Genomic DNA, 23,321 nt, shown 5'->3' with positions numbered 1-23,321 from the left:
GCACTGGACCAATGAACGCGGCTGGGCGGTTCTCACTGTGCCCGAGAAAGAAAGACTCTTCTTCTTTAAAGTGCAGTCGCCATTTTGAGAAGCTCGACCTGCTAACATCCAGCCGTGAACGGTTGCAACGCAGCAAGACTTCAACATTCTTGCTTTTTAAATAACACGTCTGGAAGATAATTATAATAATTATCGATGAATCGCTTCAACAACAATCGCGGTGGATTCGGGATGAACCATTTCCAGGCACGCAGAGGCGGTGGGCCCGGCGGCCCGATGCGCGGTGGGCTAATGGGAAATCCACATTTCAGGAGCCATCCTTTTCAAAATAACAACCAGAATCGGAGGGGGGCGAATAATAACTTCAACAAACCGAACAACCAAGGGCCACAGATGACTCCCCCGAAGCCACAACAGAACCAGTCACAGCCCATCATCCCTCCGCCGAGTCCCGGCCCGGCTCTCACCATGAAAGGCCCCATGCAGCAGCAGCCGAAACCAGTACAGCCACAACAGCAACAACCGGAGAAGCCAACAACCCCGACTCAAACGCCGACGATTCAGTCCCCACCACCGAAACCCGCGATCACCCCCCCACAGGCCAACCAGAACCAGAATCAGAACCAACAGCTGAAGTCGCCGGCAGGAAATACTAACGGACAGCAGCAGAAGCAGACCCCACAACCGAGCCCAAAGGCCGCGCCTCAGCAACCCCAGAAGCCGGTCCCTCAGCAAGCCCAGAAGCCGGTCCCTCAGCAAGCCCAGAAGCCGGTCCCTCAGCAAGCCCAGAAGTCGGGGCCCCAACAGGCCCACAGGCCGGGTCTTCAGCAGAGTCAGAAAACGGGGCCCCAACAAGGCCAGAGGACGGGGAACCAGCAGGGCCAGAGGATGGGCCCACATCATGGACAGAGGGCCGGGCAACAGGCGCCAAAGAAAGACGAGCGAAATGTGCCGCAAGAAAATACGGGTACAATGGAGACCGATGGGGGCGATTCACAGGTCGGTGTTTTTTCCTTGTGTAACTTTTCTTATTGGCGTCGGCGGCCATTGGAGTTGGCTAATGCTAGCTCTTTATTGTACGACTAAGAGTGCGCTCGATTCGTAGTGCTACTGGGCTCAAACGGGCGGGGTAGCCATTGAATCCCTGTAATCGTCACTCGGTCCGTCTGATATAGTGCGGCGGTACGGGCGGTGATAGAAATCACGCGCACCCCTAGTTTTGTAGCTTTAACAATCCGCCATTTTGTTTCCGAAGCATTTGTTCATTAAAATGACGAAATGGGATGTTAAACGGTACTTTTGTTTTGTGTTGCACACGTTTGTTGATATAACATTTGCTTTCTTGTGTTTGGTAGTTTTCTGAAAAATGATTCAAACAAAGTAGGTCACGTCGTAATGCTTGCGTATAAACAATGTATGGGGGATGGGCAATTCGTCCATTTGAATTCTGTACTGTAGTACTGTAATCAGTATTTTGATTTTTAAAACGTTTATAATACGCGAACATAGCTTTTGTTTTGCCAGGACATTAGAGATAATTACTTTTCAAGTCAACGCATGTCTTTTTAGGGAGGATTTAAGGCAACGCTGTCCATGCTGCTGAAACCTGGTGAGAAGACCTATACACAGCGTTGTCGCCTGTTCATCGGTAATCTGCCAAATGACATCACTGAGGAACTGTTGAAGAAAATGTTTGCGAAGTATGGAGAGCCGAGTGAGGTCTTTGTCAACAAAGCCAAAGGCTTTGGTTTCATCCGACTGGTAAGACTCCCTGCTCTTAAATATCGATGTGATGATTTTTAGTAAGATTTGTGTCAAAGCTACGTAGCCATTATTTCAAGTTGCTGGTTTGGGTAAATTTCAAATATGTGGTTTTATTACAGGAATCCCGGGCACTTGCAGAGATAGCAAAGGCAGAGTTGGATGACACACCAATGAGAGGCAGACCACTGCGTGTCCGATTTGCCACACATTCTGCAGCTCTGTCAATCAAGAACCTGTCCCCATATGTCTCCAACGAACTTCTAGAGGAAGCATTCTCGCAGTTTGGAATGGTTGAGAGGGCCATTGTGATAGTAGATGACCGTGGGCGCTCCTCAGGCAAGGGCATTGTTGAGTTTGCCTCCAAACCTGCCGCCAGGAAGGCTCTGGACCGGTGCAATGAAGGCATCTTCTTACTCACTTCGTAAGTGACGTTACATAATTATGTAACATTAAATTGTTATATTTTGTATTTTAATGTTGGTTTGTTTTACCCACCTTAGATCACCCCGGCCCGTTATTGTTGAGCCACTTGAGCAGTTTGATGATGAAGATGGTCTTCCAGAGAAACTAGCACAGAAGAACCCCAGATATCAAGCGTAAGCATGTTGCTATTTTGTCATGTTTCTATTTTGTCTTATTCCACGTAGTAACAAATCTGCTTATTTTTGTTTCCAGTTGAATTGACAATTTCTTAACTGCCTCACATTGTTTTGTGAACAGCAGATGGTGTCCTGTTAATGTTGGGGGGGGGCATTCAGGGGTTACAGCTGTTACTAAGCAATATTCTGTGTGACGTGGCAGTTAATGATGGGGAATAAAGGGAAAGAGGGGGATGGGATTGTCTTAACTACTTTAAAAAGAATTTCTGATAGCCAAATATTGCACAGTGCATAGATTTTTGGAAGCAGTGCTTTTACAGAGCTTTACAATTTATTTTATCCGCATATTCTGTGTGGGTAAAGGCCAGAGAAAATACAAACTCTCATTTTGGCACAAAAGGCAGTAAAACTTTGTCTTGTGTCTACAGAGAACGTGAAGAACCACCTCGCTTTGCACGTCCTGGCACTTTTGAGTTTGAGTACTCAAAGAGGTGGAAGTCGCTTGATGAAATGGAGAAGCAGCAGAGGCAGCAGGTGGAGAAGAACATGCGTGAGGCCCGTGAGAAACTTGAGAGTGAGATGGAGGATGCTTACCACGAGCACCAGGCCAATCTGCTCCGACAAGGCAAGTGTGGTGTGATCTTCTCAGGCAAGGTGAAGCCTTTCTTTTGAAGGGGGGGGGTCTTAATGTACACCAATTAATTGGTTTGGCTTTGTGTCCTTGCAGACTTGCTGAGGAGACAAGAGGAACTACGGCGCATGGAGGAGATGCACAGTCAGGAAATGCAGAAGAGGAAAGAAATGCAGCTCAGGTATTCGTCTTTTTTAGAAATTCACTCTGGTGATTGATATTGATGGTTTTATTTCCCCTGGACATCATTAACACGGTACAAATTTAGATATTTAGCATCTTGCGCTCAACCCAAATCATGTGATTGAATGTTTTCTGTGGTGAAACAGACAAGAGGAAGAAAGACGGCGACGAGAGGAGGAGATGTTGCGTAAGAGGGAGATGGAAGAACAGGTGCGTCGTCAGCGGGAGGAGAACTACAGGATGGGCAACTTCATGGATGTGAGTTGACTTTTGAAAGAAGTATTAAACATTTGCTCCTGATCAAATGACTGAGATGTGTCATCAATATTTTAATGGACTAATGTTTGTCTTTTCTCTTTTTGTTACAGAGGGACAGAGAAATGAGAATGAATCCTGGTGGAGCTTTAGGCATGGGTGGTAAGTGTTCCTATATTTCTATTATTAAACAATATATTGCTTTGTATCACAAACTTTGGTAACGGATGTGATCAAATTTGAAGACAGAAACTAAGTAAATCAAAATCAATGGTAAGATTTCAATTTAAAACTACGTTTACTTATAAGTTGTTTGACTGCCTTTGAAATAGCACAGTGGTGTTTAAGTTTGGTTAGACCTTACCAGTTTTGCCATTGATGCTTGCGAGCTGATGCCATTTACAGTTATGTTAACTTGTCTTGTTTCTCTTAGACATGCCCTTCAATGGTTCCAACCAGAAGTTCCCAATGGGCTTTGACGGACAGCAGGGAATGGGACCAGCCTCTGGAGGCCTGATGGGCAACGAAATGGTAATGTATCCCACTTTTGGGAAGATCAGTAGTTAATGTAGTTTGTGCTGGGCTTTTCTTTTTGTTGAGAAGACACCTGGCTTATTTGAAATATAGAAGTCAGTTTGCCGAGCAGGATTGGCAATTGCGGATAATTTTGTCACAGCCCTCCAAGTGGCTTTTGCTGGTTGTTGACTGATGGATATGCTGCCTGTCAGTTTTCCTGCACAAACAAGCCAAGCCCCCTCAATTTTCATCTCCTGAGTTTTACTGTCTTAAGATAAGAAACCATCATCCTGCACTAAATAATTAGACACTGCTGTGTGACAACAGTAGACAGACTTCAGTGGCTTCTCTGACTATCATCATGCTGTTTGTGTAGTGGACTTTTGCAAGCCCTGTCCCACATGAGCTGGACAGGCACTTTTCTTGACCAAAGGGCAGGCTGGCATCCACCAGTGTTATTTTCCTTTAACAGATGACATTGTGCTTATTCAGCTATAAAACATGTTTTTCATACTGTGTTAACAGTTTCCATGCCATCTGTTGTGTTTTTTGGGTGGCAATTAACTTGAGACCTGCAGGGGGGGGTTGTATTTCCACCTTCTGGACCATTAACCTTCTCATCAACAATTTTCTTTTTTTTAAACTGAGCAGTTGTAAAGCCTTTAGTGCAGGCTGATGGTATATGATGTAAGATTTTGAAAAGATTACTTAAACTGATTTACAGCAGGACAAATTGATGGGGGCAGGCATGGCCTCGTGAACTTGTGTTTTCAATGATGTTGTTGAATAGTCTGTGTCTGGCAGAATGGTACCAGTTTCAAGTTTTTTCTTTTTTTATCTTCTAATGATGCACCAATGAAAATCTGGGTCCATACAATACTTAAAAACACATGTTACATTAAAGTAACAATGTGGTTGAAATGTATGCTTTTTAATAATTTAAGTTTTTGTTCATGGCAATGACAAAGAAATTGCCATAAATAATAATTTTCTAGGTTTAGTCCAACAGTCATGTGGAATCACTGCATCACAAACAAGTGTTTTACAACCTGTTTGTATTTTTCAAACAGTGATTGAGTTAGAATATGTTTTTTTTCTCTATTTATTTATTTATCCCAGATAAACATCAGCATGCATAATGCTGAATGACATCTTATTTGCTGAAAGGCCAACACTGACAAATTGGTGCACCCCCAGTTTTCTGGTTATAGTTGTCAGAGCGAAAAGCATTTCCAGCATTGTAAACCCTCTTATGGAGCTTTGTTCTTTTGTAAGAGCTTGTTTATGCTGCTACCTCAATAGGGTGGTGTATTTGAAAAATAGGTTGTGTTGACTTTTTCCTTTTGGTCTACTCTTTTAGTATTAAGTGAATTTAGTTGGTGGCAGTGTTGACGTTTGCAAAGCAAGTTTCACAAACCATGTAGTCACTAGTGTGCATCATGACAGTTAGCATGTCTAATAATGATATAGGCTAAACAGATTAATGACGCCACATTTTTGCACTCATATTAATACAGTTTTACTACATTGCTTCGTATGCTGTTTTAATTTATCTACCACAGCCTCATGTTGTAAATTGAGCCCTCCTCCTCTCACTCTAGTTTCACAGAAGTGGTCTGAACTGACAAATGAAGTGCACATTGATGATCAATCTAGTTTTGAGCTGAATGTCTTGTGCAATGTTGACATATTACTGTGCCCAAGTGCATGTAAATACATCCCTGGACTGTATTTACATGGACTTTCAGCATTTGGAATATGATAAAATATCTAGTTAAACTGGTGCTGTAAGAGGCTCTGAGCTGGTTCAAAATTTAATTAGCACATGAACTTCCTTTTCTATGTTCAGCATCAAATTTCTTAACCCTTTCCCAAATTCCGAGTTAAACCAGTTGGCCGAGTCTTTTTTTATACAAGATCTTTCTAGATTTATGCATTTTGTGCAACTTTCTATATACCTCTTTCAAGAGGTTTGGACATGTATCTGTTGCCATATTTATCAGGAATCATGAATACTTTAAGTTCAAGATAGGGCTGTCACCTTTTATCTGAATTTTGTTAAATAGTTTGAACTCAACTTTCATATGTACAGCTTGGTGTATCATACTGTGTGGAGTAAACGCCGCACGACCCAGCAGAGGTTGCTGTGAATGCAGCTTGGCCTTTGATCCGCTTTGAATGCCCTCTGGCTCATCAGCGTAAGATGGTGATATGTTGATTTGCTGGGACAAACACAAGCTAAGCATCGGCAGCGTATAAACATAGTTTCTGTTTCTACACCACAGAAGTCAAAGTAACAAACAAGTCTGTGGACTGGCTTGTAAGCTTAGCTGTTGCTAAGCTGCAACAAGTGATCAACCTCACATGGCTAATAGCAATGATAATAAATGTCCTCACGTTTATGTACATGTGGGGAAAATAGCCATGAATAGCATGTCGCATAATGTTCAACGTGATGTTCGAACATGATTTCTGGAAAAAAGTGACAGCCCTAGTTAAAAGATGCTTCACCTGATGGCTGGTGAGGACAAAAGGCTATTCTTGGCATGCACTGGAGAGCTCATGATAGGTAGGCACTGACTAACGAAAGCATTACCCTCTCTTCCTTTTCCGTATGTAACCTGTGGCACCTGTGGACCTTCATATTGGAACGAACGGTTTCTTCGGATGTGTCTCCTGCTGGTTGTGTTGTAAATCTGCTCACAATGTAAAACAAACCACCCTTTTGTTCACCTCACATGGACATGAACTGTGCTCTTGCGCTCTGACTCTATCCCGTACCATATTTCTCCACCTTCCTATTTGCCTCCCTTGCAAATTGATCACCACAGCGCAATGAGCGATTTGCCCAGGGTGGTCCTAGGGGAATGGGTCCTGGTAACCCCGGGTACGGCAGGGTCCGCGAGGAATTTGACGGTCCCACTAAGAAACCCCGTTTTTAAACGCTGCACTTTGATGCATCCAGCAGCAGCATTTGTACAGATTTTTCAAAACCAACACATTGAGTCGCATTTCTTGTATTTAAGTTGAAGTTGTTGCTATATTTTAGCTTGACAATTTTCTCATTTTATGACATAGTCAATTTTTTCTTTTTTTTATTTTGTATTGTCAGTAGTAAGGTAGCTCAACCTCATGTGATGCGTTAGTTCTTTCTGAAACATGTACAATTTTCTTTTCTAGGTGTATTATGCTCTGTGAGTCGTGGTGACGTGATAATTGTAACATTTTCTCAACTTTCTATGGCTGTGTTTTGTGCCATACATTTGGAATCAAAGCATGTATTATAATAAAGACACATTGGTTCTATCCGGTCAAATCTTAAACATTTATTTATAAAAAGATTTATATACAGTACGTTACTAAAGCAAACAATTTTCATTGTTTGCGCACGTAAATATGGCTATATATACCACATTAGGACTTAAAGGATCTATGTATTATCTCTGACATAATCCTGATCTCTACAACAAAGTGACACATTACTAACACAAAAAGAACAAAGCCAGCACAAGTTACACCATGATCTAATTTTCATTAGATCAGTTTTGCACTTTATATGAAATCTCATATCATGGGGATTTAGTCAAAATAAAATAGTAATTAGCTGGAGATGAATATCTCGTGTAAGTCAGAATGGCACTGGTAAGACGTGCACTATCTGTTGAGATGTATAAAGACCAGACATTTTTAATGCCCAACTCTGCTGTTCAATTTTACAAACACTGCACCCGGCAGGAACTGAGACACAACCATTTAAAGTCTCATTTCAATGGGTGCAGTATGTTAACTGCACTTTATTCAGCATGTCTGCTCACACTTCAGGAAAGCAGAAATAATGCACATAGAACCTTTAAGAACACTTGTGGTTTAGTGTGTGTGTGTGGTTGTAGGTTTACCAAGTGGACAAATAAGTCTCCACCTTGTGCTTGTATCACTGACGCACAGTCCACCTGAGTGTGTTTCATGCTCTGGGCCTGGGATGGTTGAATCTGCACTTCAATACATTGAAGACCTATAGAAATCCATTGTGGACAAACTACCTTAATTTTAGGTCCCCACCTTCATAGTAACTGGATTCATTCTTTCTATACCGCTTTATCCTCAACGTGAGGGTTGCAGGGATCCAAGCCTGACATGTTTTCAGAAAGTGATCGTGGTCGCCATCATTTATTCAACGACCTAGTTGGAGTTTGCATTCCTCATAGTTATGTAACTGGACAAAGGTTACTCTTCACTGTCACAATAGTAACAGTTGGCCCCTTTGCACTGTGCAGGTTCTGGCCATTTATTTAAAAAAGGTATGGTAGCTGTGGTTAAGTAAAAAAAACAAAACATGATCTTCGTAGTGACTAGTACCAACATGTATGACTGTTGGGTAAATATCAGTAAATGTTCATTGTCCTGTAACCTGCAAGTGAACTTAATCATTTTTAGTGACTATAGGATGTTTATGAAGAGAAAAATCCAGGGTCTTAATCACGTAAAGACTTTGGCAATATTAAGTCCTCTTTTAACATTCTGACTTTAATTTTCTGACTATGTCAATCATTTTAAATGGTTTGTTGCATCACCCAGTTACATGATGGAAAAAGTGATCCTCTGTTGTGAACCAAACATACAATTGAAATTGTACTAATATTGATTTCTCGAAGTCAGAATGTGATGGGGAGTTTAACCACTCACTACTACAGCTTATATACCTTCAGTTGGACCAGAGTTGGACTCGAGCTGTCTTGGTAGCTTTGTGTGAATGCGTGCATGCCACAGTTACCAATCATGGTGTACTCCTGGAAATAATAGAAGAATCCACCACACAGAGGAATAGGACAACACTGACAAAAACATTGCAAAATTCAGACTAGCATACCCATCAGCCGATACTGACAAGGAGACCAATTTTATGTTTGTCTGCTTGTAGAATGTGATATTTTATAGTCTGTTGAAATGCTAACAACTAACTCCAAGCTAAACTGGAAACCTCATTATACTGACGAGATGAAAGTGGTCATTGCTTCAACCATAGTTCAATTTAACTGCGTGGGAATTTACAAATTATTTGCCCATTCTGGTCCCACTCAAGTCACCATGTCGGCACCAGTTGGAGGTATTACCATGTAACGTTGGTTACACCTGAACACCTCGCCCCATTTCATGAATCGCTGAAGAGTCGTAGTCATTGAGTTACATAAACAAGTCATTTCATTTGCCTTTTAATTTCAAGCCCCTATGTATGACATTTAACTTGACTTTCTGTGATGAAAACATGTCAACAAATTAAGCAGAGCTAGTTGTATTCAAGAAAACTTGACTCCACCGTTTTTATTTTATTTTTAGGTGATTGCCTTAAATTATAGTAAGGTATGTTCTTGTTAGCACCTTGCCCTAATTTTCAGAACCTTAAAGATAAATGTCGGTTATATTTTTCCTATTCTAAGGACAGATAGTGGCTTAATTGAATGCCCAGTATCAGTTTACCTGCCCGCCATTAACGTTATTACTCCTGATAAGGTAAACCGTTGCCTGTGTGTTTGTGATTTAAACCTTTGGACAGTGATGTGCAGCACCAAGTGTAAAAGAAGCTACAGTTGCCATTGCTTAAGATAATTAAAATCAGAACCACATAAACCTGGGCCCGTTGATGACATCAACCATCGCAGTGTTTGACTGCACAGTGGCGGACAACATTTGGACTTGTAACAGGACTCCAGTGTATCCTGTGGTAGTTGGACTAATATTTAAAACTGTCAAGAGGTCTGGAGTTTCTGAACTTGCAGTTTGAATCTGCAATGTTTACTTGTAACGATGCCTAGGAAATCTTGCTTCTTTGAGCGGCATCTTGGAACCCCTGAAACTTCAGGACCACACATACTCTGACGAGTTTGGTAATGCTATTGCGCTGTGCACCTGAAATGTTACGCGTGTCTTGTGTTTTGTACATTCTTTCTTTAACAGGTTTGACCAACTTTCAGTGATTGTGGACCATGGAGGAATTTGAGGCTGTTTAAGTGTTACCTCAGGACCACATGGGAGAAATGATTTAAGTCCAGTGTTGAAAAGATTCAGCCTGGTATTATACTGAATCATTGAACTGCACCATGCAGATTTGCAGTAACATCAGTACATTTTGACCCTGGAACAAGTATTGTCTCTATTATGGAATGAATTAGCACTGAAGCATTTTTATTCCTCTTCAAATGATGAAACCGTGTTTCTAGAAAACCACGACGGTTTCAAGGAAAAGCAAATATTTATTTTTTTAGTTATTGTATTGAGTCATTATCAAAAATTGTATTAAATACACAAATTTGCTGTTTCTTTCAAGAAATTGCTACCAGCATCTGGTTTCATATGCCAGTAGAGGCCACAGTACTTGGGATTTATTTATTTTTGTAACTGGCAAATATTCCAGACTCTTCCTGGATGACCAAATTTGTTCATAAATGCAATGCCACATTGTTTAATGTAAGTTGACGGACAATTGAACGTAAGACAACGGTAGTCTTCATTAATTCTTACAAACACCTGTGTTTGTCGGCAGAGTAACCCGAGTGTTGCATTGGGGACGCATGTCCCATACCTTCCTGTAATTGTACCTAATAGTTTGGTACATCACTGTTCTCCCTGGTGTGATCATCCTAAGAGACTGGTCATAGCACACGTCTGATGTAACTGGAGACATTAATGATCTGTTATTCCAGATCTTATGATTACCATAGCTTTCGCTTTGACTTACTTGGCACAAGCATGACCTATAAGGTTTTGACTTACCCCAATCTGTCAGTGTGCAGATAAAATAGAGAATGGAAGGAAACCTTGGTTATGTGTGTGTATATATATATATATATATATATATATATATATATATATATATATATTAGTCAAATAATTGAATATGAACTTTCCACCATTTTTCTGTTTGATTCTTAATGCCTTAAGCACATTTTTCTTGAAATGGCTTGAGGTGCCATTTAGTTATCTTAAAGTGAGCAAAAGTTCTGTTTTAGTTAAGTTTGTTAAGTATTTTTTCGTAATTTAAGAATGTGAAAGTTATCGAAAAGTTAAATTATATTTAATACATTTATGTTGGTAAGATAAAGCATTTCACTACCATAAAATAAAAACTTAAGACATTAATGTAGATAAGTATACTTAAGGTTCATATATTAGGGTTTGCTAGTGTAAACCAAATTTCCTTCTCCACACAGCATATGATCCTCATCAGTGGGAGACTACAAATCTACTCTAAAGGTTCTGGTAGATTAATTGGAACGAATTGTAAATTTTAAAACATGCAATGTTCTGTATGTCTGTTGGTGTTGTGTACCATTTGTTTTCTTTAACAGGTTTGGCCATCTTTAAAGGTGTTGGACTATGAGAAGCAGCTTTCCAAACCAAGTAATTCAGTCACTGGTTACCTCAGATCTAGCTGAAGCTATGTAGAGCAGTGTTTCACCTGCTTTTAAACAGAAATCACACTTACCTTTTGATTGTGGTAGGTAGTGGTACGATTTGACCATTGTTGCACCAGTAAAGAACTGAAAGATAGGTTGTCCCTTTATTGCCAACACATTTTAACTTCGCATTTATAGATTGAAAATAAGCTCCTCACAGCCGTACACTCTTAAGAATCCCTGGTGAGTACAATGTACCCAACACTAGTCCTACCAGGGCAGTTAACATTTCTTTACTCCTTTCAACATAGAACACACTGAATGAATGCGGTCAGATTGTGGATAAGCACAAAGTCTTGTAAGTGAAGATATAAAAAAAAAAGCAACAAAAAAAGCACATTGTTGCTGGTTGCTGGAATTGGCCAACAGTAACAAGGTAGCTTGACTAAACCATAAGGGAGGCTATAAATATACACAGCTTAGATGTTGAACATATTATGGCTCTTATGTAGCAGTGTTGTAAATGAAGGAACATATTTTCCTATGTGTGAAAGTTGATAAGAGGCCATTGGAAGCAAATCTTTGACATTGACAACATTTATCAGACGTTTATTGCCATGCCAATTGTTTGAATGCAATCTGGGAAACCGATAGTCAAGAGAACCACGTGATGGATGCAAAGATGCCAAATTTTAGTCATTATCTTCACTTGCATCAGTTTAAACATCTATCTATGACTGAAACATGTGCATGCTACAATTGCAAAAGCTAATGAGCTGTGAGATTTTGACAGAAATGGCCCCCTGTGGGTTTTCTCAGAAGGATGATGAGCAAATATTCATACCATGTGGGTAAATGCTAATGATATGTACGCCAAACTTCATAAGTAACAGGAAATTTGGAAAATGTATAGTCTGCCTATACAAGATGAATGGTTGATGGGGCCTCAAGTGTATATACATGAGCAGAACATGTGTAATATATGAATCATATGGCGATGTCTAAGACTCCATGTCATTATTCTTTTCGCTCGGTAATGTGTGTTTATGAATTTAAAGAGCTAAGGATAATTGCTGGGAGTAGCATTCTTTCTTACTCGCCTTTTAAAACGTCTTAAATATATTGAAGGGCAGCATTAAGCATGGATGTGTCTAACACTGAGATTTCCCATATTTTCAAGACACGTTCTGACATTGGACATTTAAAGTCCCACCAAGCTAAAGAAGTACAGAGTAAGTACTGGTGCTGCAGCTAATATTGTCTTAAGTGATGAATCTGTCTCATAATTGTTGAAGAAAATCAGAAAATAGTGACAAAATCAACTTCCAACCAATGAAGTGATCACCAAAATATTCAGGTTTAAATTTTGTTGTGGCTTTAGTCACTATGTACTGACGACCTTCATGACGAGGACTTCCTCTTATGCCGACAAATGTTCATAACATTGCGGAATGCAAATACAAATGTTGTGTTCTGATGCTGACATTTTTCAGCTAAACAATAATTCGTATGGCCTGTACATGCTAGGAGGATCTGTATATATTTCTTGTATCGTATCAGCTTTTATCCACACAGAACCAGTTTCTGAGAGTCCTAAAATGCTAATTTTTTGGATAATGAGTGGAAAAAAATCCTATGATGCCACTCTTGCATTTTGTGTTTGTACAACCAATGTGCAACTTTGGAAAAATGATGTCATAACCCAACTTATCTCTTGCATTCTGTCTCCATCTTGGTTGTCTTGTTCTTGTGTTTGGCTTTCCTAATGAAGACTTTTCTTGAAACAATGCCATTTATGGAAAACATTTAACCACTAATATCTTGTTGGGAAAATTCTCTTTCTGTGTGGATAAGGCCTTATACTTTGTAGTAAATATTTAGTTTATAGGAAAGGCACATTTATCATTAACTATCAAGTAATTATACAGAATTCATAGATGTTCTTTAAGTCTTCTGTTAATTTCGGGCAGGCTGTACAGCGAGAGGTGCAATGCTGTCCTCCAGAGGAACATGTTATTATTTTGCATCGATAAAATCCAGAAGTCCAAATCAAAGCCAAAGCTTTGACTCTCATTAACAATCTCCTAGAGACACGTGAGAGAAAGGCCTCATGATGTTTAACCCCTACACTATCAGTTAGTCCTTTTTTCAAACCTGTTGGTTGACCAACCGCCTTTGCTCACCAGACTACCCGAGGTAGGAAGCCTCATGCACCTTCTGGTTGAAGAGAGGATGTTGTTTTTGAGTGTGTGTGTGTATGTGTTTGTGTCATGTGTTTGGGTAAATGTGAGGTGCGTTAGCTGCTGTCAGCCAGCTTGTCAGAGACAGGCTGCCCCAGTCCACAGTAGAGGCTCCTCTCTGCAGTTGGGTTACAATGACGATGAGTAGTGCTGCACAAGTCAGTGGACAGTAAAGCCCGGACATGTTTGCACTGCAGCCAGAGGTATGCTTACACAGATCAGCTGAACACGAAAGGTAAGTGCCCCATCCATGTCTATAATACCAGTTGCATAGCTCTATCATGACTTTAACTCTTCTTCCCCGTGTCACTGCTCAGAGTGACGTTACAGGGCTTCTGGCATCACACTTGCAAAGAATGGCATCACAGTGCAGATCTCTGTTCTTCAAACCTTTTTTGTGTGTTGTTGTGGCAAAACGTCACAGCCTGAGCTGTTATTGTATGTGTGTGGCTGTAGTACTCAAACCTCTCTGTGTATGCGTGGAAACTACAGACTGGACGGCTGAGTCACTGGTTCAACACATTTTAAATACCGCAGGTGTGTGTAAATGTGCTTTAACTACAGTTAAATGTGTTGCAAACATACATTTTTTTCGGCATTGGAAACTTTAGATACCAACTGTATTGTCAGTTTGTTGGTGATCAGCAGTGAAAATAAGCGAACAAAGAGGCAAACACAATGACTTTTTTTCTATCGTAGTTCTCAGAAAACCTTTGTTCTGTCTCTAATTTTGCATCAAGACACTGAACAGAATGTGATTTCTGGTTTGGTGCCTCTCACTGCCTTCTCAGAAACGCAGTTTGTTTTAAGTTTCTCATGGAAAAATCAAAAATGTGTCGTCGATGGGTGCGGAAAATGCCTCATTGTGGAATGTGTGTGGTACGTGGGATGGGACATATGCTGACTGGGTCACTCTGGGTGGGATGGCTGAATGTGTTAATCTGTCAGACATCGTATGTTAATGCAGTGTGCTGTACATTGATTATGACACCACAATCTCTATTGAAGGATCAACATATTTTAAGTGTTTTTTCTTTGCATTTACCAAAGTAATGGATTACAAATTGAGGATTGATTGAAAAATTCACATTGGCTGTATTTTGAAATTGCTGCTTCAGTGTTTCAGTGTTTCATTGCTGCTTCAGTGTTTCAGAGTATTTGGTGCATTAATTAATTAGCTCACCACAACAACATGACACAGTAATTAGTGTACATTCCCATGTTTGTTTTTTGAGAGGTTGATCACAAACACTTTAGTTTTACTGTCAAAAAAATGCTGTGTTGATCCACAGGTTTATGTGGCTTGCCGTTATAATGCCACTGTGTCAATGTAGTCTGCTTATCACATCCTCTGCAGCCTCAAAACTCCACAAAAGAAAAACATAATTTGCACTTAAAGAGAGATGATGGCAGTCTGCTTGGGCAGTGTTTCACTACTCTATATATCAGTGTTTCATGTGTTTCAGTGTTAAATGGTCATTTACACCACGTACTCCCAAATATTGGATTTTGGGGCCTGCAGATAAATGTGGGTGTCTTTGTTTTGTTTGTCCATTTTGCAAAAATGTCCCACCCTTTTAAATGTATGTCAATGTTTTAAGTTAAATTTAAGATACCAAACATCTTTTGGAAATGGCAAATTTCCAAATGTTTAGCCAATTGGCTATAAATTAGTTGCTACATTATGCTGCTAAAGAAATTATACATTTGCTGTCTTTTAAGAAGTGGGTCAACATATAGAAAACTTAACATGCCTATAATCAAGAAAACTAACTAAATATATATCATGACACTTCATATTTATTGTTTACATCGCCCAAAGCAAACCAGACTGTATTTCCAAACCCCCCAAATATCAGTTATTTCTGTTTGGCAGAATGTGAAGCACAAATACAGTTTTATACTTGATAGCAATCATGTTTTGTAGCAGATAATTTTTCACTCAAGAGACTTTATGTTTTCAGCTGTACTAGTCTCTTGCCTTCCTCTCTTCTGTCCTCTCAAAAGAACTACTCGTGTATTGTCTTTTACACTTGAACGCCTCATCATTCCAGTGACCTCTGACCAGCCAGCCACGTTGAAATCGTACAGTGTGTGACGACCGTGGCCGTTTCCCTGTGTTGCTTGTTCATCGGAGTTGTAACGTAGCTGTGAAGAACCGTTGGGGTTTCCTGGAGTTTATGCTCTGACTAGCTCAGACCTGGAGGTACTTGCCCTGGAGGCTCTCGAGGTGTATCTCTCTCTGCACTGTGATCCATTTTCTAATCAAGTTCTGATCAGTGAAAACCTTTTTCCACGTCCTGTCTCTGAGTGTGATGCCAGAATGTCCCGCTTGGCCTCCTGATGGCCTTGTCTAAAAGGGCGCTGCCACAACGGTCGGCACAAGTAAAAAAAGACCACCTTCTCTAGATGGTTACTCTGTTAGGAGGTTTTTGCAGTGACTCCCCTGACGTGTCCGTATGAAGTCCAGCTTCTCGTGGCTCTGGAACTGAATTCACCGCAGTGCAACAGATTTGAATGTTGTCCTGAGTTAGTTTTGTCTTCTCTGCAGTTTCAGAACAAATGGAAGTTTGCTGAGGTGGTTTTCTGTAACTTACCTTTTTGTATGAACTGTCATCGCACTTCATGTCTGTGCCTCTCCTCACACTGACATACTATTTAAGGCCGGGCCCACACGGGATGCATGTACAGTGCGCTTATATTATAAGTGTTTCAAATCCTGTAAATAGGTTGCGGTGCTCGATTAGTTGCACAAACTACTTAAGCATGAAGCAGCTCAGTTGTCAATCCTGCAAGTACTTGAATGGATTTGGGCAACACACATCACAGCACTTTTATTTTGAAAAATATACAAGACGTGCCGTTTTTGGACATATGTAATTGAGAAAGACATTAATACTGCGTTAAAGGATAATTTTGAAATGAAATGCAGCCAGTAATGTAATGAATTTAGGAAAATAAGCAAAAGTTTTGCTACAATTTTCTTAAGAGTTTTTACGCAGACAAGATTTTACTCACGTTCCACTTCGTCTTCTCCGTTTTTTGGTGTATTTCGGTGGAAGCGTTACAGCGCCACAAATGGGCCTGGCTGTTGTACTACAGCGCTTTGGGAGGGGATTGTGTATTTAAAGATATTTCTTAAAACAATCCTGTATTTACAGACAACTTGTGAAACAAAGACAAGACAAGTTCGCTTAAAAGGGAGAAAAAGAAATGTTCTGTTCTATGATGCTGCTTGTGCGTTTAGTGAGACCCCAGTCTAATCTACATGTAATGCATGTTCACATTTTAATATCATATACTGTATAACCTTTTGTTTTACAGTCAAAAAACCCCCAAATGTGTTTGGTTAAAGACACATGCACACTAAACACTGTTACTCAAACATTGTTTTTCAAAGGTGACACCATGACACTGCTTTGGTATTTTTTTTTAATTAATTTAAAGTCTTGTTTAAAAAAAATTAAAAAAAAAAAAATCCTGCTGAGCAGTTAGTTCACTGTCAGACTCTCACTGTGTGTTTCTCGTCACAGGAGCCTGGACCAGTGGAAGGAGGCTGATGATCCACATCCACTAACCATGGTAAGTTCCACAGTCATGGGGTGAATGTAAATGTGTTTAAAATACAGCCTTTAAACTTGACAAATGTCAGCACAGTTGTGTGGTTTATTCCTTTCAAAAAGGTTTTTTGTCAGTTTTGGGGATTTTAGACAACAATATTCACTTTAATGTTGCTTGACTTAAATAGTTATTCTTAGAAAATAAAATGCAAGTTTTTTAGAGTGTAATCGAGAAACTCTACACTTTAAATTTAACCAATTTTACATCAATCCCTCCTTTAAAAATATTAAATTTAAAATATAGTAAAGATAAATAAATGTTGCACTCTACATACATAAATGAACTTCTCATTACCAATTCCTTTGACCCCTTACTTCAAAATAAGAGCTGCTGACTTTGGCTTTTAAAACTTCCTGTACAAAAATTTTTACTGTAGAAAATTGGCAATAAAAATAAAATACCCCTGTGTTCTTAAATTTTAGTAGTCAATCCACTACCTTCTCATTAGCACTAAGAGCAAGTAGTGCTGTGACTAACCGATAAATAACTTTCTCCTTTTTTGTGTTTTGTAGGTAACAAAGAAAAAGACGATGTCTGATGAAACGTCAAAGCTGTAGGGGATTCTGCGATGACAGGACGACCTCCATGTTGGTTAGTTACACTTCACTTCATCTTTCAGGATTGTGCCAATGAAAATGGCTTGTTGCAGTAAAACTAATGTTCAGCTTGTTTATTTTGCTGCTTGTGTGTTGCAGAGCTGCAGTGTCAGGGAGGCATCCAGCAGAGGTCCTGCTGGTCAGAGGAGGGGAGCAATGTTTGCTCCTGTTTTGGAATTTTTTAATAAATGAATTAAAACAAATTTTCGTTTGTATTATTGTTTTCATAAGATTTTACAGTGTTTTCACATTACAGTACTCATTGAAATTGTAATTCCGCTGATGTAATGATGAGACAATTTGTATTTAAGGAAAGTAGTGGAGTTAAGAGTTTGTTTCTCCTCTGAGCAGATGATTAACTACTACCACCACAGCGCCTTGCAGGCCTCTGTGTCTCGGCTCAGAAGCTACGGTTACAGCCCGAGCTGCCGTGTTTCCGCTGCTCCATCACACCTGTATCTTGTGGTTTGGCTGTCAACCCTGGAGGACATCCAGCCTCGAGGAGGCAAGATGATCCACTGGAGTCTTAAAGGCACAGTTCCAGGGAGGGAGGTCGAATGTGGGTCAGGTGTGTGTTGTCTGACCTGAACTGTGACCTGTGTCACAACACACTGGTTCTGGGAAGAGCTGTTGGCAACCAAATAGTCAAGTCTTACCTTAAAAAAAAAAAAATAATTATTCCACACATCAACAAGCTTGTTCAATTGTGTAACTTGATCAAGCTTATAAAAAACTAAAATGTGTTTTTCAGCTTTAGTATTAACATTTTAGATATAACAGCTGATCATTTGTAATGTTAAAAGTATGTGTTAAATTTAGCAACACTTACTGATGGAGCTGCATTTTGCAGCTTAATAAACAATTGACACCACAAGGTAAAAGTAAATCCAATACAATTATTTTATCTTGCTCAGACTTTGCACACAGGACCAGTTAAATTAACGTTTTTAGTAAAATACTGATAATCAAAATGTTCAGATAACAATATTCTGTTCTAAATCACAATTTGATTGATTATAAAATGTGACGGCGGGTTCTGAGGGGCTCACAAACAAACATGTTACGTTGTATTTTGCTGAGAACAGTCGTGTGCTTATGACTTTTCTTCCTGTTCAAGTTAATTTACAGGAAACTATCAGTAACATACATACTGTATATATAAGGAATCGACATGTCTGTGGGATAAAGTGTCTTTACAATAATATAAAACCAAACTGTCTGAAAGAAGAGGGGAAGGTTTTAAATGTGTTTGTGGCTCGCTCTCATGTTGTGAACATTTCCTGAACTTGAATCATAACCTCATGTATCTCTGTCCGTTTACCACCTGTTCACTCCGACTGTAAACTGACCTGGGGAAGAGGGAAAGGGAGCGATGGAGAGCAGCTAAAGTAGTTGGTGTGTACCTGACCAGCACTGGCCATGCATCATTCATGGACATGCATCATTGATGGTGTCCGCTGCCCGCAGCTTAGAGCCATACAGTCCCCTCTTCATTCAACCCCCGAGGCCTGCAGGCGGTCAGATGATCGGTCCAGGTCTTTGCATCAGTCCACTTCACTGGGAAACAGCCTCAGTGGAGGATAAATCCGCTTTAACATCATTTCCCCTCCAGGTGCGACTCACACTCGGACACCCATGAGTGGCACAGCTGGAGATGCACCTCCCACCGCCGTGATCGGCCTTGGTTTGGACATTGGTGGACCCTGTCATGTCCAGAAGAGTGGGACTCTGGTTCGGACTTGTCTGCTCACCAGCTCTGTGCACCCACCGCCACCAGCGGGAGGAGGAAACCGGGGCAGCAGAGCTCCTCTGAGGCTGCCGTCTCTGAAAGCATCAGCCAGGGGGCGAGGCAGGAGAGGCAGCATGGCTCGTCTCAGGTATGATGATTGCTGCTGGTTTTCTCCTCTGGAATATAAAACTGAGAGGTTTATTCATCTACACCACAATTAAACATAACAAAAACAAACTAGTGTTGAAAATTCAGGTCTGCTTTTGCTTTAGAACCAACCAGGTCAGTTTTGTTTGCTTTATAATATATTCTTCTGTATTTTTCTCAATTTGCAGATGTATTTTTTAATATTTTCCATTACATCTGGTCAGAAATGTTTTGTTTAATAGTATAGAAAACCATGAATGGGTTTTCTCAGTAAAACTGAGACATGTCGGCTCGTCCTTAAGTGGAAATTTTTATGAAATTTTTAGTCACTAGAGAAAAGGCTCATCCCATCAAATCTACACCTGCTTAAGTCTATGACATTTTTGTTTTCTTTGTTTTCTACTTTATCTCACTTGTTAGACGGACCGTTCTGAGTGGAAACTGATGTTTTTGTCACTTGGAAAGTGCTCCACTACTCCCCTACACCAAAGTCCATGGAGAAAGTGTGTAACTTTTCAGCACAGCACACAAAGAGACTTTTGTGACTTTGGCATTTGAAATCCTTTATTTGGGTTAACCAGCAGCATAAGGCCAGACCCTTCTGTGGGTTAAAAACACAGATTTTCTCTATGGATAAATAACGTTGACAGCCAGAAACTGCTGTCAAACAGTGAGACAAGGTGGCATACATGCTACTAAGTGTAGCTTTAATTAGGTGAGTCTATTTGTCGAGGGAGCATACAACAAAATCACTGCTGATTATATGTAAGTATGTCTTTTAAAAACCTGAATGAACACTTTAATGTAGTGTGTTCAATAACGGCCGCCATATATGTCAACATGGCTTACATTTCCCATCATGCAGCTGTTATCACTGTAGCTCTAAATGTGATTAATCAGGTGTTTGTCATTTCCACCGTCTCTGCTGCTCGCCGCAGCAAAGCTTCCTGCCAAAGTGCAGCTTCAACGCCTGACTGGAATTACACTGTAATTGTTTCCTCTGGGGTGCGTTCCAATTTTAATAGCATTATGTTAAGGCTTTCATTGAGCACACGGGGGGTGGAGGCCGCCAGTGTGGACCAGTGTGTCATAAATCTCAGGTGTGGAAGCTGATCCGTCGTCTGATGCAGCACCCAGTGGTGCCACGCTGGCTTCACTCAGAGGAGGGAGAAACCTGAGTGAAGCACACACACTAACACACACACAGAGTATTTGATGGCCTCCACTCACCCAAGCACAGCAGGTTTTGAATAACCATCAAATAAATGAGGAGATTTTGTAAAGATACTGAAGAATAATGGGAATTTTCCTTGAGTGACAACCAGTTTTGTAATGTAATGTAATAAAGTACAAATACTTTGTTACTGTACTTAAGTACAAAATTCACATATCTGTACTTTACTTTGTTATTTGTATTTCTAGCAACTTCTACTTTTACTCCACTACATTTCCTTTAACTCTGTTTGTTACTTGCAAATTAAATCAGAAGAAGAAGAGTTGCTCATGGTCTGTATTTATAAAGAGATTCGCTTCAACGTGGGGTTAAGTGTCTTTGCTCCAGGGCACGTATAGACTAGCAGGGCCAGGAATTAAACATTCCACAACCTTACAGTTGAAAGACAACTCATCCTGCCACTGATCCACCATGGCTCAGTCCTAACTCCTCACGTTTTTTAACACTTCTAAAACTTAAGTACATTTTATATCAGAAATGACTTATGATACTTAAGTACAGTAAATGTTATACACTTTAAGGTCCACTGTGTTACATTTCAGAGGCTTTATTGGCACAAGTATGATCTTATCACAATTTCTATTGTAATTGTGCTTTGGGTTACAATAGTTTGCCATCTGTAAATCCATATATGTAGGTAAAGAAGGTAAAGGTGCAGTATCCAGTCAGGTGCAAGATTCAGCTTCACCACTAGATGCCACTAAATTCTTAAACTTTATTTTGTGTATGTTGTTATCATAAATGTTTTCTTTCTGCTCTGCTCCGCCACAGCCTCAGTGAACCATCTCTGCTCACGCTCAATGAGAACATCCACTTTGATGGATTCTCCAACATCCAGTGGCCCGGTGTTTTACAAAAGCGACATCCTCCACCTCCTCCAACGTTCTCCAAGTCACCAGGACTGCTCTCCTCTAAGACCTGGCATCCACCACTATCCAGCAGCCAGAACTGCAGCAGCAGACCTACATCCACTTACATCCACTTCTCCCAGGCCATTCAGCCCAGCACCAGGTCACGACGTCACTCCCACAACCGGACCCTGAGTGTGGACACAGCAACGCAGCTGCGTGACTTCTCATCTCAGAGGGAGCTTCTGTCTGTCATAGGGAAGCCATGTCTTCCTAGCTGCAGTCAACGTTCAGCTCCAGGTCCAGCTCCAGGTCCAGCACCAGGTCCAGCTGCTGGTCCAGGTCGCACTCAGCTCCATGTGTTTCTGCCCACAGAGGTGGAAGGAGAGGAGGTGGACAGTGAGTCTGTGGATGAAGGTTTCATGGATGAGCTGGACAGTAAGATAACCTCTCTGAAGCTCCAGTAGGGGGCACCAAAGACTCTCACACACCACTGATAGGTTTACCACCTGCTGTTGTTGTTGTATGTGGACAGATGTAGCATATGTTCAAAAGAAGAGAAACCACACTGCTGCAGCAAACTGTGATGTTAAAGCATGTTTCTGGCTCTGTGGACACTGGTTGTGTGAAAGAACCCTGACATGAATCTGATCTGGGTCTCATCAGTGTTGGACCTCACCATTGTTCTTCAATGAAGGAACAAATCCCTGCAGTCAGGTTTCCCAAAATCTGCTGACACAAACATCAGAGAGTAGCAGAGGTTGTTGCAGTCACATGTTTTTGAAATGAGCTACTGACGACGTATATATATATGTATGTATGTATGTATGTATGTATGTATAATGTTTGTGTTCAAAGTCTGTGAACCCCTGATCTAAATATTTAAAAGCAGAGACCTAAAGATCTAGTCACACATGGTCGTTCACTTCTAGAACCACAAGTAAATAGAGCTTAATAAGAGTTAAGTGTTATAATAGTAACTGAGACATAGTCAAGCTTGATTTTATAACAAATAAAAAATTTAAATGCCACATTAAATTTAAAGGAAATTTAGGATTACAGTGCCCGTGTCCTGGATATTTTAAGTATGAAATGTCTATAACAGCCTGCTGAAAAAGCATGATGTTTCCTTATTTTTTTGGGGGAATATGATTATACATGTGTTGTGCCTCTTTGTAGCTATTTGGAGTATCTCTGTGATAGTTTGGTGTTTTTTGCGGGTGTTTTTCATGTTAGAATTTTCAATGCAGATATAAAACACAGGTTTGTTTGTTAGAAGAATACAATTGTTATTATTTGCCTGCCTCTTATCTAAACACAAGGAATCTTAAATGGTCTGTCATTTCCAGTTACCGACACCATCAACAACATAGTACAAATGTAAAATGTACATTCTTTTTTAAACAAACTCAAAACAAATAAAAAATAAACACCCATTTAAGTTTCAAATCCATATTGCTTCCTTATTACTGTAAGCACTGAAAAGAAATACTGATTTAAGAGGTTTATATTCACAATTTCGACCACATATTTTCTGGCCAGCTCGGCCCTCACAGCAAAGGGGCGG

General features: G+C 40.2%; 2 protein-coding genes across 5 annotated transcripts; both read left to right on the top strand.

The window, feature by feature from the left end:
• Positions 1 to 48: 48 nt before the first annotated feature.
• sfpq (splicing factor proline/glutamine-rich) lies at positions 49 to 17,999 on the top strand. 4 transcript variants are annotated; one of them, XR_006362413.1, is made up of 12 exons: positions 49 to 999; positions 1,570 to 1,761; positions 1,884 to 2,185; positions 2,265 to 2,360; positions 2,792 to 2,988; positions 3,091 to 3,175; positions 3,324 to 3,435; positions 3,546 to 3,594; positions 3,866 to 3,963; positions 6,780 to 17,161; positions 17,713 to 17,791; positions 17,896 to 17,999. XR_006362413.1 is itself a non-coding variant. In XM_044052345.1 (10 exons), the coding sequence occupies exons 1-10, from the start codon at positions 196 to 198 to the stop codon at positions 17,137 to 17,139; spliced, it is 1,962 nt and encodes a 653-aa protein (XP_043908280.1). In that variant the 5' UTR covers positions 49 to 195; the 3' UTR covers positions 17,140 to 17,165. The 4 variants fall into 4 exon arrangements, 2 of the variants coding, with proteins under 2 accessions (XP_043908280.1, XP_043908279.1); XR_006362414.1 differs by having other exon boundaries at positions 50 to 999; positions 17,113 to 17,161; XM_044052345.1 differs by lacking the exons at positions 17,713 to 17,791; positions 17,896 to 17,999 and having other exon boundaries at positions 17,113 to 17,165.
• A 485-nt stretch (positions 18,000 to 18,484) lies between these two features.
• LOC122786235 lies at positions 18,485 to 22,579 on the top strand. The gene is made up of 3 exons (XM_044052384.1): positions 18,485 to 19,331; positions 19,409 to 19,673; positions 21,678 to 22,579. The coding sequence occupies exons 1-3, from the start codon at positions 19,244 to 19,246 to the stop codon at positions 22,219 to 22,221; spliced, it is 897 nt and encodes a 298-aa protein (XP_043908319.1). The 5' UTR covers positions 18,485 to 19,243; the 3' UTR covers positions 22,222 to 22,579.
• The last annotated feature ends 742 nt before the right edge of the window (positions 22,580 to 23,321 follow it).

The sequence above is a fragment of the Solea senegalensis genome, linkage group LG20 (genome assembly GCF_019176455.1).
Source record: "Solea senegalensis isolate Sse05_10M linkage group LG20, IFAPA_SoseM_1, whole genome shotgun sequence".
Taxonomy (NCBI): Eukaryota; Metazoa; Chordata; class Actinopteri; order Pleuronectiformes; family Soleidae; genus Solea; species Solea senegalensis.
The sequence above is the reverse complement of the archived record's forward strand: the minus strand, read 5'-3'. Positions and strand labels throughout refer to the sequence as shown.

What these genes read in the sequence shown, in the direction of transcription:
- sfpq (XM_044052344.1), top strand. Translation starts at nt 196, where the DNA reads ATGAATCGCTTCAACAACAATCGCGGTGGATTCGGGATGAACCATTTC. An exon ending in CCGATGGGGGCGATTCACAG is followed by an intron (nt 1,000 to 1,569) that starts GTCGGTGTTTTT and finishes ATGTCTTTTTAG; the next exon opens with GGAGGATTTAAGGCAACGCT. An exon ending in AGGAAAGAAATGCAGCTCAG is followed by an intron (nt 3,176 to 3,323) that starts GTATTCGTCTTT and finishes GTGGTGAAACAG; the next exon opens with ACAAGAGGAAGAAAGACGGC.
- LOC122786235 (XM_044052384.1), top strand. Translation starts at nt 19,244, where the DNA reads ATGGTGTCCGCTGCCCGCAGCTTAGAGCCATACAGTCCCCTCTTCATT. An exon ending in CGGTCAGATGATCGGTCCAG is followed by an intron (nt 19,332 to 19,408) that starts GTCTTTGCATCA and finishes TTTCCCCTCCAG; the next exon opens with GTGCGACTCACACTCGGACA. An exon ending in GGCAGCATGGCTCGTCTCAG is followed by an intron (nt 19,674 to 21,677) that starts GTATGATGATTG and finishes GCTCCGCCACAG; the next exon opens with CCTCAGTGAACCATCTCTGC.